The sequence below is a fragment of the Rhinatrema bivittatum genome, chromosome 9 (genome assembly GCF_901001135.1).
Source record: "Rhinatrema bivittatum chromosome 9, aRhiBiv1.1, whole genome shotgun sequence".
NCBI classification, from domain to species: domain Eukaryota; kingdom Metazoa; phylum Chordata; class Amphibia; order Gymnophiona; family Rhinatrematidae; genus Rhinatrema; species Rhinatrema bivittatum.
The window spans coordinates 264,141,750-264,160,919 of record NC_042623.1 but is presented as its reverse complement, the minus strand read 5'-3'; the positions used below and the strand labels follow the sequence as shown (position 1 = coordinate 264,160,919).

Genomic DNA, 19,170 nt, shown 5'->3' with positions numbered 1-19,170 from the left:
GCCAACTCAATTGTGTATTCAAAATGTATGGTTCCTTAATAAAGTCCAGCAAAACGAAAATTTTTTTTTAAGAGGAAACAGAACTGCATCAGCAAGCCATTGTCGACGTGCTCAGTAAAGACACACCGAGCCGTCCGGTCTTTTCAATCATTTGTAGCCTGTGTATTGAAATCACACCCTCCGGTGTTGTTCAAATTATATGTCAGTATGTGCAGCTTGTATGTTCACATCGTACTCTCCAAAGATGTTCAAATTAAATAGTCCAGCAGTACAATAGCCTCAAGCAATATTCTCTAGCAGGATAAATTATCATTGCCCTTTCGATGTCTCATAGTATGATCCGTTTGACATAAATGACTTTAGTACACATATCTTATATTCAATGCATGCTAAATGCTGACTCGACAGCGGCCATGTTTCGCAGCCTTTCAGCTGCTTCTTCAGGAGTCAAATAATCTTAATGAGATATCTATAAAAAATGAAATGAAAACAAAATCCATTGGTGCTCGATGATAAAGTGAATGAAATTCAAAATATACTTAACTGGCAACAGTGTAGCCACCTGTTCATAGCAGGACATAAAGTCTCGATGAAATCCCATTCAACAACGCCGGGCTAAAGACCACATTAAACCGGTATCAGGGATTAAATAGCCCGCTCTTTTACGGGCGTAATAACGTCAGAGGACGTTTACAATTACCATGGAAACAGGACGCTTATAGGGAACGTAAACTATAAGCTAAAGCAAGGCAAAAAACCATCATGGCGGGGTGGAGATTTTGACAAAAGACTACTTCAAGCAGAACCCCGATGGATTCACCGTCTGGACACAGTTCACCCGCTGGGCCTCAATAACATCCTGGAATATAATGTTTTCCTATGATGACACTTTCTGAAGGACTTGTTCCGGCGTTTTCCGATGGTTTTTTGCCTTTTCGTTTTGCTGGACTTTATGTAAAAATATTTTTTTCCCTGTTTTGTTGGACTTTATTAAGGAACCATACATTTTGAATACACAATTGAGTTGGCAAACGGTGGCAACTATATGTGATTGTGTTTGGCATTACCTTTTGTGTTTGTATTGATAAGTATGCTTTAACATAGATATGGGAATTCTACATGGTTCTTCCTTATCTTTAGTGCTTTTTAATATTTATATTCACACTTTGGCTGAAGTGATGGAAGCACTTGAATTTTCATTTAAATTTTATGCGGATGATGTGCAATTATTTGTTCCAAGTCTCTTGAATAAGGAATTTCCTTTAATAAATCTTCATGAAGGCATGACTAAGACAAGTGAATGGATGGATGCACATGGATGGTTCTAAATCATAGCAAGGCTGTGAATGTAGCTTGGTACTTGTGATCCACTATCACTATGATTTCCATGGACATGCTGTCACAATATGTGATAAGACAAGTGATTTAGGGATTCTTTTGGACTCCAGTCTTTCTTTGAAATCTCAAATAGCAAATGTACCAAGAATATCTTTTGCAAAATTAAGAATGAATCATCCTTTAAAACAGATTTTGTCTGACGAATTTAGAATGATAGTTCAAGCAATCATTTTAAGTCAACTTGACTTCTGTAATTCCCTTTATTTAAGATTACCTAAATATTTAATTATGACATGAAGTAGTATAGAACACTGCAATTAGAATATTTTCTTTGCCTTAGGGAACCAGTTTGACAACTTTTACCAAATGCAGAGAGAACTGAATTCAAGGTACTTGCTATAGTTCATAAAGCTTTTTACAGAGTTGGTCATTGTCTTGCAGGTAAGTTTAAAAAGTATATTCCCATGTATAACTTGTAATAACAAGATACAAATTTGATTGAAATACCATTGCATTCTGTCATACAAGTTTCAAGCTACTATTTTTATTTTTTATTTATAGGATTTATATACCGGATGTTCCTGTATAATATACATATCACCCCGGTTTACAGGGAACAAGAACTATCGCCTCATTAGCGGTTTACATTGAACAGATTAAACAATTAACAAATTAGTATGCAGCAAGCTTTTACATTAGTAGTTTCAAAGTTGTGGAACACACTTCCTTTAGAGGTGAGCAAGGAAAATGAATAAGATTCAGGAAGCTGGTAAAGCCTTTTTTGTTTAAAAGGGCATATGCAGATTTTTTTATGATGATGTTTTTCATTGCAATTATTGTAACTGTGTACTGTGATTGTTTTATTGTGTGGGGTAATATGTGACTGTTGATTTTTATATTATGTTTTATTATGCATATAACATTGTAATTTTGAAGAAACAGTAGATAATAAGATGGATTAAATAATAAATAAATGTTACATGATGTGCTCTCTGGGCTTATTTTTTCTCCATATATAATTATTATTCTCTGTTTTCATTTGCTATAAATTATGTCAACAAGTTCCTGAAATATTATGACTTAAAGAAGTATTGCTGTTGTACAAGATGCTCCATAATTTAAGTTTACATTGAAATTTCCCATAACCAAAAACCAAAACCTGACATAAATCTGAAAAAAGGTAATAGTATCTACAAACACCCGAAGGAATCATCGCAGAGAGAGAGAGAGAGAGAGAGAGAGAGAGAGAGAGAGAGAGAGAGAGAGAGAGAGAGACTTACTATAGTGCCTATGCCCTAGACAGGTATTTGTATCTCTATTGGAGGGCCACCTACTAACTCGGGGTGGGGATTAGGCATGAGCGTCGGGGGTTGGGGGCCACTTTTGCATTCCACATGAGACGTACGGAAAGAACAGTGGTCCCTAGTGAAGATTTGCTGGCCGTCGCTTGATTAAAAACTTGATTAAAATTGGTGACCGTAACAGTACTCAACCAAACATAAGCACTGAATCCCAGCAATATTATAAATGCCCAGATCTAGGGATAGGGTAATGGCTGTTGCGTCTGTTGGTCTCAAATGGCTTCGACCCTTGTGCCTCACCTTTTTCTCTGCTCTCCCCGCTAGCCTTGGGAAGATGGTTACCACTGCGTCTGCAAGCCGCATTCTCTGGCGTCCCCGGAACGGCTATGGCAAGACCTCATGCCATGTTTCTCCTAAGGGCCTCCTAGGCTGCGCGCGCATGCCACCCACGTCTTTATCCACGTCATGGCGGGAACCTCGGGGGCGTCCCCCTAGAGTGACATCATACTATCCGGGTATTTAGCCTACGCTTGTTTGCTAGCTCATTGAGTTAGCAAGGATTGGATTCGTCCAGTCTAAGCTACTCTGCTACTTCCGTGCTGCTGCTGGAAGCTCTCTCTCTGCCCTTCGGGGTATTCACTAACCTGGGTACCCGCTCCTCGGAGGCCCTTCCTTTCTTTCAGGTGCTTCAATGGGATCAGGTACTCACTCCTCGAGAGCCTGCTCTCCCTGTGTCAGTGCCTGTAACCATCTACTTCTGCCTGGTGAAATCGTCAATCTTATAGCTACCATCTAGTGAGTAATCTAATTCTCAGTCTGTCTCATCTACAGTTCTGCCGTGCTGGGAAACCTACACCGGAACCTCCCTATACCATCTTGGTGAGATGGGTTCCTTTTGCCGAGGGTCCCTGGATTGCTACCTCTGGATCTCCTCACTACTGCCACCTCTGGTGGTATACTTCTGCTGTACAATAAAAGACAAATTCAGTGTTTATGTGTCCTGAGTCAAGCCCAGTACCGTGGCTCCCCATGGGGCTCCTCCCCGTGTGCGTGGTCATCTTCCACAGTACCCAAGAATCCACTCAAACACCTCGAAACCGTAACAATGGCTTACCCATAACTTCTTTGGGATCGAGATTCATGTGCGATTCCTTGGTACTGTTCATGGGCAGCCATGGGCAGGATGCTGAACACATCTTTCTACACTAAGGAAAACGAAATTATCAGGTAAGTAATTTCTCCATTTCCTAGCGTGTAGCAAGATGGACTCAGGACCAATGGTTTGTACAAAAGCTACTCCCAAACTGGGCGGGAGGCTGCCCATGGTCCGGTTAGCACCACCCTCGCAAAGGCTGCGTCTTCTCGGGCTTGGACGTCCAGGTAATAGTACCTGGAAAAGGTGTGCAAGGAAGACCACCGCTGCTCAGCAGATGTCGATGGGAGACAGTAGCTTAGCTTCCTCCCAGCTTACTGCCTGGACCCTAGTGGAATGAGCTTTAATCTGAAGGGGGAAAGGCTTCCCTGCCTCTACATAAGCTCCCATGATCACTTTCTTGATCCAGCGAGCTATGGTAACTCGCAAAGCTGCTTCGCCTTGTTTCCTTCCACCATGAAGAACAAACAAGAGGTCCGTTTTGCGCATCGGTTCTGTACGTTCTAGATACCATACTAACAGCCTACTGACGTTTAAGTGGCGTAGGAGGCGGTAGTCTTCTGAGTCCTTATGTCTATCTAGGGATCTTAGGCAAGAAGGAAGGGATAATGGGAAGCTGAAATGTTCCGGGAGTCAACCGGAGGAACGGCTCCTGATATGACAGTACCTGCAGTTCAGAGATGCGACGAGCCGAGCATATCGCCACCAAGAATACAATCTTCAGCGTTAACAGGCATAGAGACAGAGCACACAGCGGCCGAAAGGAAGGCCCTGCTAAGAAGTCCAATACTAGATTGAGGTTCCATAGGGGGACCGGCCATTTTACGGGTGGTCGGAGGTGTTTAACTCCTTTTAGGAAACGGGCCAAGTCCAATGTGTCGACAGGCAGGCAAAGTTCACCTCGCCTCTGAAACAGGAGAGAGCCGCCACCTGGACCTTCAGTGAGTTGAGGGTCAGTCCTTTGTTCAGGCCATCCTATAAGAATTCCAGAATCATGGGGATCTTGATTGACTGAGGAGAGAGCCCACGTTCCTTGCACCAGGCCTCAAATATTCTCCAGATCCGCACGTATGCCAAGGATGTTGAGGACTTCCGAGTGCGGAGCAAGGTGGCAATTACTGATGCCGAATATCCACGCTTCGTCAGGCGAGCCCTCTCAAGGTCCAGACTGTAAGACAAAACTGAGTTGGATACTCGTGAAGGATCGCACCTTGTTGAAGGTTCCTGTGCGGAGGGAGGTATAGGGGGTTCTCCACCAGAAGCCTCCACATGTCTGCATACCACAGGCATCTGGCCAATCCAGGACCACCAGAAGGACTAATCCTGTGTGGCACTCGATCTGGCGAATGATCTTGCCCAGCAAAGGCCATGGAGGGAAGGTGTACAGTAAGTCCTCCTCTGGCCAGGTCTGGACCAGGGCATTGATCCCTTGGCAGCGCTGAGTTCTTCTGCAACTGAAGAATCGGGGAACCTTCGCGTTGTAGGATATGACCAGAAGGCCGATGAATGGGCAGCCCCAGCGATCTACCAAGAGCTGGAAGGCTCTGGTTGACAATGTCCATTCTCCTGGATCTAGACTCTCTCTGCTGAGAAAGTCTGCTCTGACGTTGTCTTTTCCCGCGATGTGGGAGGCGAAGATCCCTTGTAGATATAACTACGCCCATTCCATAAGGGGGTCTATTTCCAGAGACACTTGATGGCTTTTAGCTCCTTCTTGTAGGTTGATGTAGGCTACAGTTGTTGCATTGTCTGATATTAAGCAGCCCGCCTGGCCATGGAGTCTGTGGCTGAATTGTAGGCACGCTAATCTGACAGCTCAGGCTTACAGGTGGTTTATGTTCTAGTGCGCCTCTTCCTTGGTCCATCGCCCCTGGGTTGTCAATTCCTGACAGTGAGCTCCCTATTCTTGGAGGCTGGAGTCCGTCATGAGGACTATCCAGTTCGGTTGGGACAGGCTTACACCCTTACTTAGGTGAACTTCCTATAGCCATCACTGGAGCCAAAAACATACTTCCATTGGAAGGTGGAGGCAAATCGCGTGGTCTTGTGACAGTGGGTTCCAACATGACAGCAGAGAGCATTGGAGTGGCCACATGTGTGCTCTCACTCACGGCAGTACCTCTAGGGTTGACGCCATCAGGCCGAGGACCTGGAGATAGCTCCACACTCTGGGGCGCATTGTGTTCGTTAACTGGTGCACTTTGCTTATCAGCTTTCTTATTCTCGAGGGGTGGGGGGAGGAACACTCTGTCCTGCTTCGTATCGAACCAGACTCCCAGGTACTCTAAGGACTGGGAGGGCTTGAGGCTGATCTTGCCCATCTGAGATAAGGAGGCCCAGTGCAGGGCCGTCGTGGAGCTCATCCCATGCAGCCTGAGCAAAGGAGGCCTGATGCAGGGCCATCGCAGAGCTCATCCCTCGTAGCCTGAGAAGAGGAGGTCCAATGCAGGTTCATCATAGAATTCATTCCACGTGGCCCAAGAAGGAGACCTGACATACCAAGGAGGCCCAGGAGAGAGGGAGAGCCCTGATAGAGTGTGTAGGAGTGAGAAGTCTGTGTGTATGTTTGAGAGAGAGCATGGAGTGAGAAACCTGTGTGTGTGTGTGTGTGAGTATACATGAAAGAGAGCATAGCAGTGAGAAGCCTGTATGTTTGTGTATGCATGGGAGAGATCATGGGAGTGAGAAGCCTATATATGTGTATGTGTGAATGAGAGAATGAGAGAAGAGACGACTGAGGGGGGATATGATAGAGGTGTTTAAAATCATGAGAGGTCTAGAACGGGTAGATGTGAATCGGTTATTTACTCTTTCGGATAGTACAAAGACTAGGGGGCACTCCATGAAGTTAGCATGGGGCACATTTAAAACTAATCGGAGAAAGTTCTTTTTTACTCAACGCACAATTAAACTCTGGAATTTGTTGCCAGAGGATGTGGTTAGTGCAGTTAGTATAGCTGTGTTTAAAAAAGGATTGGATAAGTTCTTGGAGGAGAAGTCCATTACCTGCTATTAAGTTCACTTAGAGAATAGCCACTGCCATTAGCAATGGTAACATGGAATAGACTTAGTTTTTGGGTACTTGCCAGGTTCTTATGGCCTGGATTGGCCACTGTTGGAAACAGGATGCTGGGCTTGATGGACCCTTGGTCTGACCCAGTATGGCATTTTCTTATGTTCTTATGTTCACAACCCAGTCAAGATCCTGAAGAAGAGACGTGACCCTGCTGGTCACCTGGAGGCTCTCTTCCAACAACCGCCTGAATCAGCCAGTCATTTAGGTAAGGGTGCACCAGGATCCCTTCTTTCCTCAGAGCCGCTGCTGCCACCACCATAATTTTGGAGAATGTTCTGGGGGCGATTGCCAGGCCGAAGGACAACGCCCGGAACTGGTAATGGTAGCTCAGTTCCACAAAGCGTAGGAAACGCTGGTGGTCCTGGTAGACTGGAATATGATGGTAGGCCTCTGAGAGATCCAGAAAGGTTAAGAACTCTCCCGGTTGTATGGCCATTATGACTGAGTGAAGAGTTTCCATTCAGAAGTGAATTATCTGCAGATGACGAATGACACTCTTGAGGTCCAAAATGGGGCAAAAGGAACTCTCCTTCTTGGGTAAGATGAAATAGATGGAATAACGCCCTGTATTTTCCTGGGGTGTAGGTACCGGAGTTATAGCCCTCAAACTGAGGAGCCTTATCAACGTAGATTCCACTGCCAGTTTCTTGTGCTGGGAGTGGCAAGCAGACATCATGAAAATGTCCCAATGGATGCTGCAAAATTCCAGAGCATTTCCTTCTTGTATGATGTCCAGTACCCATTTGTCCGACATGATCTCGACCCACCGCTGATAGAAGAGGGATAGTCGGCCCCCTATCTCCTCGTCCCGTTGATGGGTCAGCCAAACTTCATTGGGGAGTTTGGGTCGAACCTGAGCCCAAACCAATTCCTCTTTTTGGTTGACAACTCCGAAAGGACTGAGACCTTCCCAAAGGTCAAGATGTCTGAAATGGCAAGTTTCTGTAGGTCTGAAAATGTTGGAAGCCCCTGGTCCAACTCCTCATAGGCGAGGGGCGCTGCAACCTCTTTCTTTTATCTTCTGGTAGCCGCAGCACTGTAGAACTGTAGATTCACCCCATTTACTGGCCAACTTTTCCAATTCGGTTCCGAATAGGAGGAATCCCTTAAAGGGCATCTTTGTGAGGTTTGCCTTAGAGGTTGCATCCGCTGACCAATTTCGCAGCCATAGTTGCCTTCTGGCCGCCACCACTGAGGATACCCCTCTGGCTGAGGTACGCACTAGGTCAGAGCTTGCATCCGCTAGAAATGCTGTGGTGGGCTTCATCGCCTTTGTGGAATGCGCCCTTGAGCTATCTGCCTCTCAAGAGAGAAAAGCAGACACGAGCGAGCCACCAGGGCACAACAGGAAGCAATTTGCAGCATCATTGCTGTCGCATCAAAGGCTTGTTTAAGGATGGACTCCAGCTGCCTATCATGCGCATCCTTCAAGGCCTCTCCTCCCTTTACTGGGATAATTGTTTGCTTCGAAATGGCGCAGACCAGGGCATCCACTCTCGGGAAACGCAGGTGTTCTTTGGGACCAGAGGGTACAGGGCCTTCAATGCCCATCCTCCTTTAAAGCTGGTTTCCGGGGCATCCCATTCCAGGTCAATTAACTCCTGAATGGCTTCCAGCATCGGGAAATAGCAAGAGGTTTTCCGTAGAAACACCAGGATGGGGGGTTCTTCTTTGGCTCCGACATAGGGTCCGTGCCGAGAATCTCAGAGTCTTCAGGCAATTCATTTCTGTGGAAAAATCATAACATGGTCCGGTATGGTTCCAAGCCTGGAGGGATTTCCCTGTCTTCCAATGAACCTGCATCCCCTTCGTCGTCTGTGGTGTCTAGATCCCTGTCAGGGACACCCTTGGTGTGGCGAGGCATGTCCCGAGGCATGCTAATAGAGCTGGGAGGACAAGGCCTTCCCAGCTGGGGCTCAGTCTGGGCAGGGGCAGCAGTTGACTGCACCTAAACAATGGTTTGAAGGTCCTGAAAGAATTCCACCCAAGAGAAGGCTGTCGGGTCCATGCCTAGGCCAGGAGGAACTGGGGTAGGCACCGCTGAACTGCCCTTTCCTGAGGAAGACGCAGTCCTGGGATTGTTCAAATCCGGAGTACTACCGGAGTACTACCGGATAAAGTCATGGCTGACCCATCCACCAACTGGGAGGGGCCAGGCTTGGAGAAATTCTGAGAGTCCAGCCCTCCCTGGGCCTCCTAACAGTGCTGACACAGGAAGGATTCAAGGTTAGACTGTGCAGCCCTAATATGGCAGGCAGCACAAAGAGAGTGTTGCTTGTTTTTCTTTGCTGTTGGAGTCATAGTTCAGTGCAGCTTGTGCGTTCAGCCAGCTAGTGCTTGAACTCGAGCGTGTAGAAATCCGCCCCGACGCGTGTAAGTATAAGCATCTGGTTGGGCGCGAACGTATGCGTGTATTTACATGCGTAGGTATGCACGCGGTTATGCGCCCAGGTGAGCACGCACTTAAGCGCACTTATGTGTGCAGTAAGGCTGGCTCGTACCACATGTACAGTCTATGGGGGGAAAATGGTGCCACAGAAAAACCAAGCGCAAGATGGCGCCGCCGCAGCCTGCCACGTGGAGTGCCTCACCGTGCCTGAAGCGGGGCCTAGCCCATCAGAGGGCCGCTCAACCTGCTCGGAAACCCCCTTCCCTTGCCCCAACAGGATCGAAAATGTTGTCGGTATGGCTCGCCGAGCAAGAAACTGAAGGAAAGACTTACCAGAGTCCTTCCACATCTGAATCAGAGTACTGCTTTTACTTACCTGGGCTCAGTGCTTACCGGCTGAGTACAGGGATGGTCTCCGGCTGCGAGGGGAGAGGGCATAAGCCGTCACTGCTGCACTGGGCTTCCTGCACCCGCTGTCTTTTTGCACACCTCTGAGGGATCTCAGAAATCGCCTCAGGAATTCTCAACTGGGGGAGGGACCATTAGGAGAGTGGCGTTCGATCATTCTCCAATTTAAAGGTAAAATTTCCTCTTCTAAAGAGTATTGTGTTTCCGACAGGGAAGGCACAATCCACATCTGCTAGGAGACGAGATCCTGGATGGTAAGTTTATATCAGCTTTGAAACCTGACTCTGTCTCCATCTGCTGGCAGGGGAGCACATAACCAATTGTCCTGAGTCCATCTGGCTACACGCTAGGAAAATGCATTTGAGTGTGAGGGTGGCATTGTGATAAAACATTAATAAATGATTTTAAGTTCATTTGAACTCTAAATTGTCAAAACTTTCTTGTAAATCCAAGTGGGGTTTTTTTCTCTTTTGAGTAGCACAATAATTCGATTTGACAATATTCCCTGGGCCACAAATTAACTAGGTAACACTAATTCAGTGTGGCTTCATGCTTATAAATGTACTAGTCTACATCAATCCTTCAGATTTCAAAACTTTCTTTAGACATGGCTGCATGTGATATCATAAACCAATATGTGTAAACTAAAATAGAAGGGATTATTTATTATTATAATATGTATTATTGTTAATCGTTCCGATTATTATTGTTTCACTGGATTAACGTTATATGTACCACTGTTCCCACTGTACTGTTATACCTATATGTTATTTTTATATTTATACGTTCCTACTGTACTGTTATATTTATACATAACGTTATATGTACTGTTGTTCCTACTGTAAGCCGTTGTGAAAGCCAGTTCCAAACAACGGTATATAAAAGCACATAAATAAATAAATTATAAAGAACTAATTGGAATATTCCAAAAGCAAAAAATGCATTTTTCCATATATTCACACTTGAGGGAAACTTTCTCTGTTACACTGGTGTTGAAGGTTTGGAGATGTTTCAATAGCTTAAAAATGAAAATGTGTTTTAAACACAAGGCTTGCCATTGGAACCTCAGCTTGAGTCTAACTATTGTTCATTCTTTCAGCCACATTCTTATTTACACTTTGTCCAATCTACCTACAATACTAAGGTGACCTAGGATAGTGTTGCAAAATTCTGAATGTCAAGACAAGATTTTCCCTTTAACTTTTATAATTCTCCCTTACAAAGAAAATAAATGCAGATCAGCAGTTGATGTCCATCACTTTGCAGTGAATGTTTTGTTGCTCATGGTTTTAAAACCATGGAAATTTAACTTTATGGGGGATTTGAGACAGCAGAATAATGATTGAACTATCTGTTATAGCAAAGGGAAAGCAAACTGGAAAAAATTAACAGTTGGAGCTTTATTTAGAAAAGGATGATTTAATAGAGCACTTGAATGATCCAAAATATTACATCAAGCTAATCAAGGATCTCACAGCATCAATAAAAGAAGAAATCAGAACCATTGTAGAGACCACCTGAGGTTTGACTGATAAAGAGAGAAAATATAGTAGAACATCCACACATTCCAGCCATCTATACAGTTCCTAAAATACATAAGAGCTTGGATAACCCACCCATTCGTCCCATAGTATCCCTTAATGGATCAGTGTTAGAAGCACCGGTGGTCTTTGTAGACCAGTTACTACAACCGTACATAAAACAGATGCAATCATACGTAAAAGATACATCACACTTTTTACAAAAATTAGAACAATCGTCCTGTACATCACAAGCACATTATTGGATGATAACTATGGATGTCTCAGCACTGTATACTAACATACCCCAAGCAGAGGGTATTAAGGTGATACAACGAGCTTTAGAGAATAGGTTGGGATTTCAACGCATTTCTTCTACATTCATATTACAGCTGACCGAATTAATTTTATGAAATAATTATTTCATCTTTGAAAAGACGGTTTATCAACAGATCCATGGGGTCCCAATGGGTTCACCATTGGCCCCCACAGTGGCCAATTTATACATGGCACAATTTGAGGAACAAGTCATCTATAAATCTATGTGGCAACAATACATTGCAAGTTGGAGTCGTTTTATAGATAATACCTTTGTATTGTGGCAAGGGACAGAGGAGAAGTTGAAACAATTCAGCAACTGGATTAACACCATTGATGGCAATTTAAAATTTACAGTACATTATTCAGATTTACAGGTATCCTTTCTGGATATGTCAGTTAAATTAATGAATGGTCAATTTCAGACAACAGTATTTCGAAAGAAAACAGATCGGAACAACCTACTTAGATTTCATAACCACCATCCATACACGTTCAAATGTGGGCTGACAGCCAATTCTTTCGTATCAGACGCATTTGTTCTGACAAGGAGTTTGAAAAACAAGCTGAGATTTTAAGCAGCAGATTTCTCCAACGTGGTTACCCCAAACAGGCAATAAAGAAAGCATACAAGTGGGCCAAATTCTTGGATAGACACTCTTTACTGGCCTATAAACCAAAAAAGGATACACCTGAATTGGTCTGCGTACTGAAACAAACTACAGCAACATCTGTCATAGCCATGGCAATCCGCCAGCATTGGCATTTTTCAAAACCCCCCAATAATAGTGACATCTAGAGGGAGTACTTACGAGATAAGTTAGTACATGCACACTCTCCTTTTGCCAAAGGGCAGAAACACCAGAACACCACAAATGTGGTCAGTGTCCACACTGTACAAGTTGTATAGAAGGGGAGGTCTGGGTGGACCCGGTGTCAAAGTATAAAGTGTTTCGGAAGTTTAAAACAAATTGTGATTCGACATATGTGATGTATGCCATCATTTGCCCTTGCCCAATGGTGAATATAGGCAGAACAACCTGCAGTATGAGATCGCGGTTAAATGAACATAAATCTCGGTTAAATACCCAGACTATCAAGGCACCGATCGTTTCAACCTGGTTTACAAGTCCATCATCATTCAGCCATTTGCAATGGATCATTATAGACCAAGTGTAAGGAATCTCTACGGGAGGTGACCGCTTAATATATTAAACCACCCGGGAATCGTTTTGGATTTTTACTTTAAAAAACCCAACACACCGCAAAGCTTAAATGAAGAGCTGGATTGGAATGCACTGGTTTGATACATGGAGCCAGCGGTAAACGATGTAAGGTGATATTGGTTGGCTTTGAATAAAGGGGGTGTAGTATATAATCACATCAGCTGTGTTAGTGCAATTTGAGAGCGTTTCATGAGAAGAGATAGGAATCCTTGCAAACTTCATTTTGAGGTGGTGAAACAAGGGAAGTATGATGGCTTGAGAAAGTTATAAAGAACAGCTTTAAAAAGAATGGCCTGAAAAAGTGACAGTAATAGTTTATGCAACGACCATCGATATGTAAATCCGACGGTTTAACATACCAGATACATCCCCTGAGGAAAGACCCTTTTTGGGTCTGAAACCAGGCCTTGTCGGGTGGACAACGACAGCCAATAAGATAAGTAGGTTTTTTTTCCATATTTTACTTGCGAGCACAGTCCGGGCGGACGACGACAGTCATTAAGATAAGTCGGTTTATTCTATATTTCACCTGTGAGCATAGTGCTTATGCCGGAGGAAGTTAACCTGCCATTTGCAAAAATCGGTTTTCGCTGTCATTCATGAAATAAGATATCCCTGTAAACCAGCCGGCTAATTTTTAGCCATTAAGAGGACAATCTATATGGGAAGCATTTAAAAAAATTTTTTAAATCACTTTGGCGCAAGTTTCAGAAATTAAAAACATTCAGGATGGAGGTGGATCGTTAATGATTAAAAATTGGTACATTACACAGTGGTAATGACATTGAAAAACTTGTGAAATGTTCCACCCTTTCCTTAAAAATTTTTTTTTGATGTTTTGGAGTACATCACAGTTTTTTAAAAGTTATGTGAAATATTATATAAAAGGGAGTAACCTTTCCCATAGTGAGTAATAAATAAAAATACAAACAAATTCATATATGGGATATTTTTTGGAGTTAGGATTAATAGAGTTTATGGCATGCATTTTTATAAGATGAGAAAAAAAAATGCAAAAAAAAAAGGGGGAGGATAGTAAAACTCCACACTCACAAAGTTACACCTATGTGTATGCCACAGAGGGATCTGCATACACCTGTGAATTTTCAAAGCAGATTTATGTGCATACATGAGCTTATGCGGGCTATCTGAAATTAGCTTTGAAATTACTTGTATAAGATGAGAAGATTGAATGTACAATGAACATGCCCTTTGACAGAGACAAAAAATGTGGTAAGGGACATTTTGAAAATACATTAAAAATATCATGAAGTGTATCTATATTAGAATTACTGAACAAACATAAGAAATTGCCAAAATGGGTCAGACCAAGGGTCCATCAAGCCCAGTATCTTGTTTCTAACAGTGGCCAATCCAGGATACAAGTACCTGGCAAGTACCTAAACATTAAATAGAACCCATGCCACTAATGGTGGTAATAAATAGTGGTAAGATTACATCCAGAGCAAGCAGCTATTACAATATGAAGGTACTGCCACTGAATAGTGAAGTAGGGCATACTGTACAATACAGACCACACGGTAATACTTTTTCACACTAAAACCATGATACATCTTATTGTTCAATAAATACAGTACATATTTAACATATTCTAAATGGCTTAACCTGAATGCTAGTGATTTAACAGAGAACATTGAAAACAAAAGAAAATGGTTTTTAAATATGGTACAAGTCATAGCACTGCCATATCAGAGGAAAAAAGAAATATTTTCATAGACTACAATAGAGGTGAGGATTGAGGAAAGGTTGGCATTTTAAACTAACAGGCCGCCCCCCACTGATACTGCAGACTCAATTATAAGAAACAAAAAGCAAACAAAATGAGTAGTGGGAAATGAATAAAATGAGTAGTAGCAAATGAATATAGCTATATTTGAACTGTAAGCATAGAAGGAAAGCATACTTAAAACAGAGATTAATACACCAAGACAGAAGAAAAAAATCCCTGTTTTCAGAAAATTGTTTCATATTCTTTCATAAGTGATTGTTATACCATGTTTGATTATACATAAAATGTATCATAAATAATCTGAATCATAACCTTATATATTTTAGTACAGACTTTTGGAAATTACCTTAACAAAGCGACAGAGCCTGACTGCATTTTCCCACTTTGAAGTGCTAACGTACTCATGAAGAATAGCTGGATAAGGCGATATATTTGTGTGCACTAGTGAACCATCAGCTCTTCGTATTGTTACTCTGTTTCCAACAAAACTTACAATCTGTGGATTTTTACTAAACTCACTGTTAAATAAAACAGAACAAGCACAAAATTAATAACAGAGCATATTTTGCAAACAACAAAAGAGTTCTAAGAACATAAGAAGTTGCCATACTGGGTCAGACCAAGGGTCCATCAAGCCCAGCATCCTGTTTCCAACAGGGTGCTGGGCATGTATACCTGGAGTAGCTGGTTTCTTTTCAAGAACTTTATGGAACAGTAAGGTTTAATTTAATTTAAGATTTGATTTATATTCCACCTTTCATGACAACTGAAGTGGGATAGGACGAGAATGGCATTCCGAGAAGATGCCTACAGGAAAGCAAAATTGTTTACCTGTAACAGGTGTTCTCTGTAGATAGCATGACAAATCAGTGACACAAGTAAGAGATGTCATCAATGGAACAGAGATGGAAAAGCTTGCTCAGAGCTTAGAAAAATCACAGTTTTCTGATCATGCACAAGTGTTGCCACACCACACCACCACACTACCACACCACCATGTGATCATGCAGAAGTGTTGCCACACCACCATGCGGATCTCCTCAGTCTTTGCAGCAAGGGGAGGAGAATAGGATTTGTCCTACAATCTCCTAAGATTGTTATAAACAAACAACTTTGCTTTTTCCATGAACAAGCAGGACAATAATCAGCCTCACAAGTGTGGATTCCCGAGCTGAGGAAGTATTTATGTTTTTATAATCAGCAGAGGACCATCTGGCCTATCAGGTGAAGACAGAAGCAGGAGGTCGCATAAAAATCTTTTTATATAGCCTTGATGCAGCTTTATCAGCGAAAAATGGCCACGTCAGCTTCATTTTGGCAAGTTAAGTACAATTGTTCCTGCTCTACTGGATACAAATTAAAAAAAAAAAAGTAATCCTGTATATATAAAAGACTGAGAATCTTAATGTTGAAGTGGAATCCTTTTTGTGATTGAACCTTGCAATTTTTAAAGCTGAATTTTTTCATGAATTGTTATTGTTTGTGAAAATATTTTTCAAGAATATGGCTCTACAAAGTAATGAAGGAATATTGTGAAAGGGATTTTTTCCCTTTCACAACAGGTTTGAAGCTGTACCACTATCCCCTAGATTCATCAAAATGCTATAATTTCGCATGGATAACGCCCGCGATAAGAAAAAGGCTTCACATAGGTAGTATCGCGGGGTGTGTTGAGAGAGGGAGAAAGCCAACTCATAACTCGAGGTGAGGTTTTGGTGGTGGTGTAGGGTTTTGGGGCCAGTTTTACATGCAGAGTTAGATGTATGAAGGGCACAGTACACCTCAGTGAACATTTGATATCATTTGGAGTGAGGAAAGTCTCACAAAGATGAGATTTCTACAATGTTCTCTCGCCCTAGCTTGACAGTACCCTGGTATACAGTCCATCAAGCTAGGGCGAGAGAAGACTGTAGAGTCCATCAAGCTAGGGCGAGAGGAGATTGTAGAAATCTCATCTTTGTGAGACTTTCCTCACTTCAAATGACATCAACTCTTCACTGAGGTGTACTGTGCTGTTTGTATGGCTCACTCTCCATGTAAAACTGGCCCAAAAACCCTATACCACCACCAAAACCTCACCTTGAGTTATTAGCTGGCCCTCCTATAGTGATATAAATAGTTGAATACTGTGACAGCCTCCCCAGAGGCGTTCTCACTCTCTACCTCTATTCCATTCCACTCATCTACGCTCTTCCTCTCCCTAACCTCTCCCCAAGCCCAAAAATGGCCAAAATGCAATTTGAAATCTTTATCGCGAATTGTGTTATAGCTGTTTCAGGCATTTCGCACAGCTTAATGCCAGGAAAAAAGGTGTTATTTCCAGCATTAAAAGTGTGCGTCTGCTATCACACAGTGCAAAAATGCCCTTCGTTTTCATTAATCCCGCCCAAACCCCTCCCCAATCCCGCCCCTTTGAAAAATTGTATTTGTGCCACGTGCTACCATTACTATTGTATGCATTATTTCGTTAACACATGCGTTATGGTGTTATTGTGGGCGTTAACGCCATAACGCATTTTGATGAATGACCCTGTATGAAAGTTAAAAGTTTTCCACAGTGGCTGCCTGAGGTTTTCCCTTGCACAATAAAAAATTCATCTAAATACTACTGAATGCTCAAGAGTTATTGAAAGTAGAAACAAACTTTTTTTTAAAAAAAGATTTTGCTAAAAAATTAAATAAAAAAGTATTTTGGGAATTATAAATAGATTAATTATTACCAGTGCGCCTGATGTTGTGGGTATTATATATACACTAGGGAGCTTTTTTGGATGGTGTGATCTTGGAAAATTATTTTCAATACAATGGACTGATTTAAGTGAAATGGAGGGATCACTTTTTGTGGAAATTTAGATGAGTTTTAAAACTACTCTGTTATGGAAAATCTGGGTATACAGAGAGTGAAACTAATGCTTGCAATTTAGTTACTTTGCAGGCAGAAGTCACAGCTATCAAAAACAAAACCTTCCAAGACAGGGATTTCTGCTATTGCAAGAGGTTCAAATGGCAATTTCTTGAGTTGAGCAAGAAGTATATTTAGATCCCAAGCAGGATCTTTAACCAGAGATTTAAAATGAATTAGGCCTTTCATGAATCTGGTTCCTGTAAGTTGCTGGGAGATAGAAATTCCTCCTGTATTCTCATGGTATATGCTTATAACACTAAGATAAACGCTAAGTTAGTTCTTAATCCTAGGTGAGGTAGGCTTAAAAAGTACTGAGGAAAACAGGACACACAAAGGGGTCTCGTGTGACCTGTAAACACCAGACAGAAAATCTTTTCCACTTAAAGCTATACAATCTTCTGGTAATGCATTTTTTTCCATGCAAGAATAACCTTACTCAATTCAGGAAGTAGTTGAATAAAAAAAACAGACTAGCTGATTCTCAGCATCCACACAGTTAAAGACTGAAGGTTGGGATGAAAAAGATTCCCACTGAATTGAGTGATCAGGGATGGGAATATTCTCAATTTTATTGGTTGCTGAACAGCTAGGCATTGAAGTCATGGAAACCAAATTTTACATGGCTAAAAAAGGGGCTATCAAAATCATTATACCTTTTTTTCCTTAACTTTTGAATTGTTTCGGCTATTAGTGGAATCACATGGACCATTTTAATCAGAAATGTTTATACAAATATTTTCTTGCTTTGTATGTTAATTATTTACAATATTTTTATAGTTTGTTGCTTATTTATTCTTTGAAAAATTGATGTAACAAAATAGCATTTTTTGCCTTCTATTTGTATATTTTTGCATTTTTTTGTAAACCACTTTGATGATTTGAATGTTAATGCAGTATATGAAATAAAATACATAATAATAGTAATTATAACTGGAGGCATGCATAAAGAAGGCCTGTATGCCTCTCCGTACAGCCCCAAGAAAAGCCCCAGATTTTCTACACAGAAGTCTTACTGCTGAACCTCATCTCTAACTACCTGTTATCCTGCTTCGGCTCCGCTACCAAACACTATCTTTTACTCTTCACTTACCATCCCTTCCATCATATTCTTTCAACAAACATGAGACCCAATGCTATTCCAATCATTTACAAAAGCAGGAGATACTCACCAAATAAACAAGTCGCACCTTTTGATCTACAAACACGACAAAAAAGACTCTTACCAATCATGCTCTCTCCTCTAAACCAACTTCTTGGTCTTACCTTATTCTCAGTAACCCTATTGAACGCTCAGTCTCTAATGAAAACCCCCCACTTACTCTATGACTATCTCGTTGAAGAGCAACCAGATCTATGTGCCATCACCGAATCTTGGCTAAAACCAGAAGATTCAGTCCTGATCAACCAACTCCCTCTCCAATCATTCGATAACTTCTCCATCCCTAGACCAAAAAAAACGAGGAGGAGGTCTGCTATTAGCATCTAAAAAAATTCTTGGATTATCCCTTCTCACAACCAACTCTTCCCCCTCTCTCGAATTTGCTGTCTTCAAATTCCCTCACCTGCAATTAGGTCTCATCTACGCTCCGCCAGGCCGTCTCGATTCAGACCCTTCTCCTTTAATAGAATGTATCGCTAGACACATCAACACGGACACGCCGGCCATACTACTTGGAGACTTCAATCTTCACGTGGATGCTAATCCCCGTTCCCCCAACTGTGATATTTTCATCAACACTCTCAACCTCATGGGCTTTCAACAGCTAATAAACGAATCCACCCACAA

The 19,170-nt window shown here is 42.2% G+C and overlaps 1 protein-coding gene across 5 annotated transcripts in view; it reads right to left on the bottom strand.

Moving 5' to 3' along the window:
- Positions 1–19,170, bottom strand: part of IFT80 (intraflagellar transport 80) — a 264,566-nt gene that overhangs the window by 30,415 nt on the left and 214,981 nt on the right. For all 5 annotated transcript variants that reach the window (XR_003858776.1, XM_029617084.1, XM_029617083.1 and 2 more), the window contains one exon: positions 14,826–14,997. Coding sequence is in view for 4 of the 5 variants with exons in the window: in XM_029617084.1 (XP_029472944.1) it covers positions 14,826–14,997 (172 nt within the window). In the remaining variant the exon portion in view is untranslated. The remainder of the gene's footprint in view (positions 1–14,825; positions 14,998–19,170) is intronic.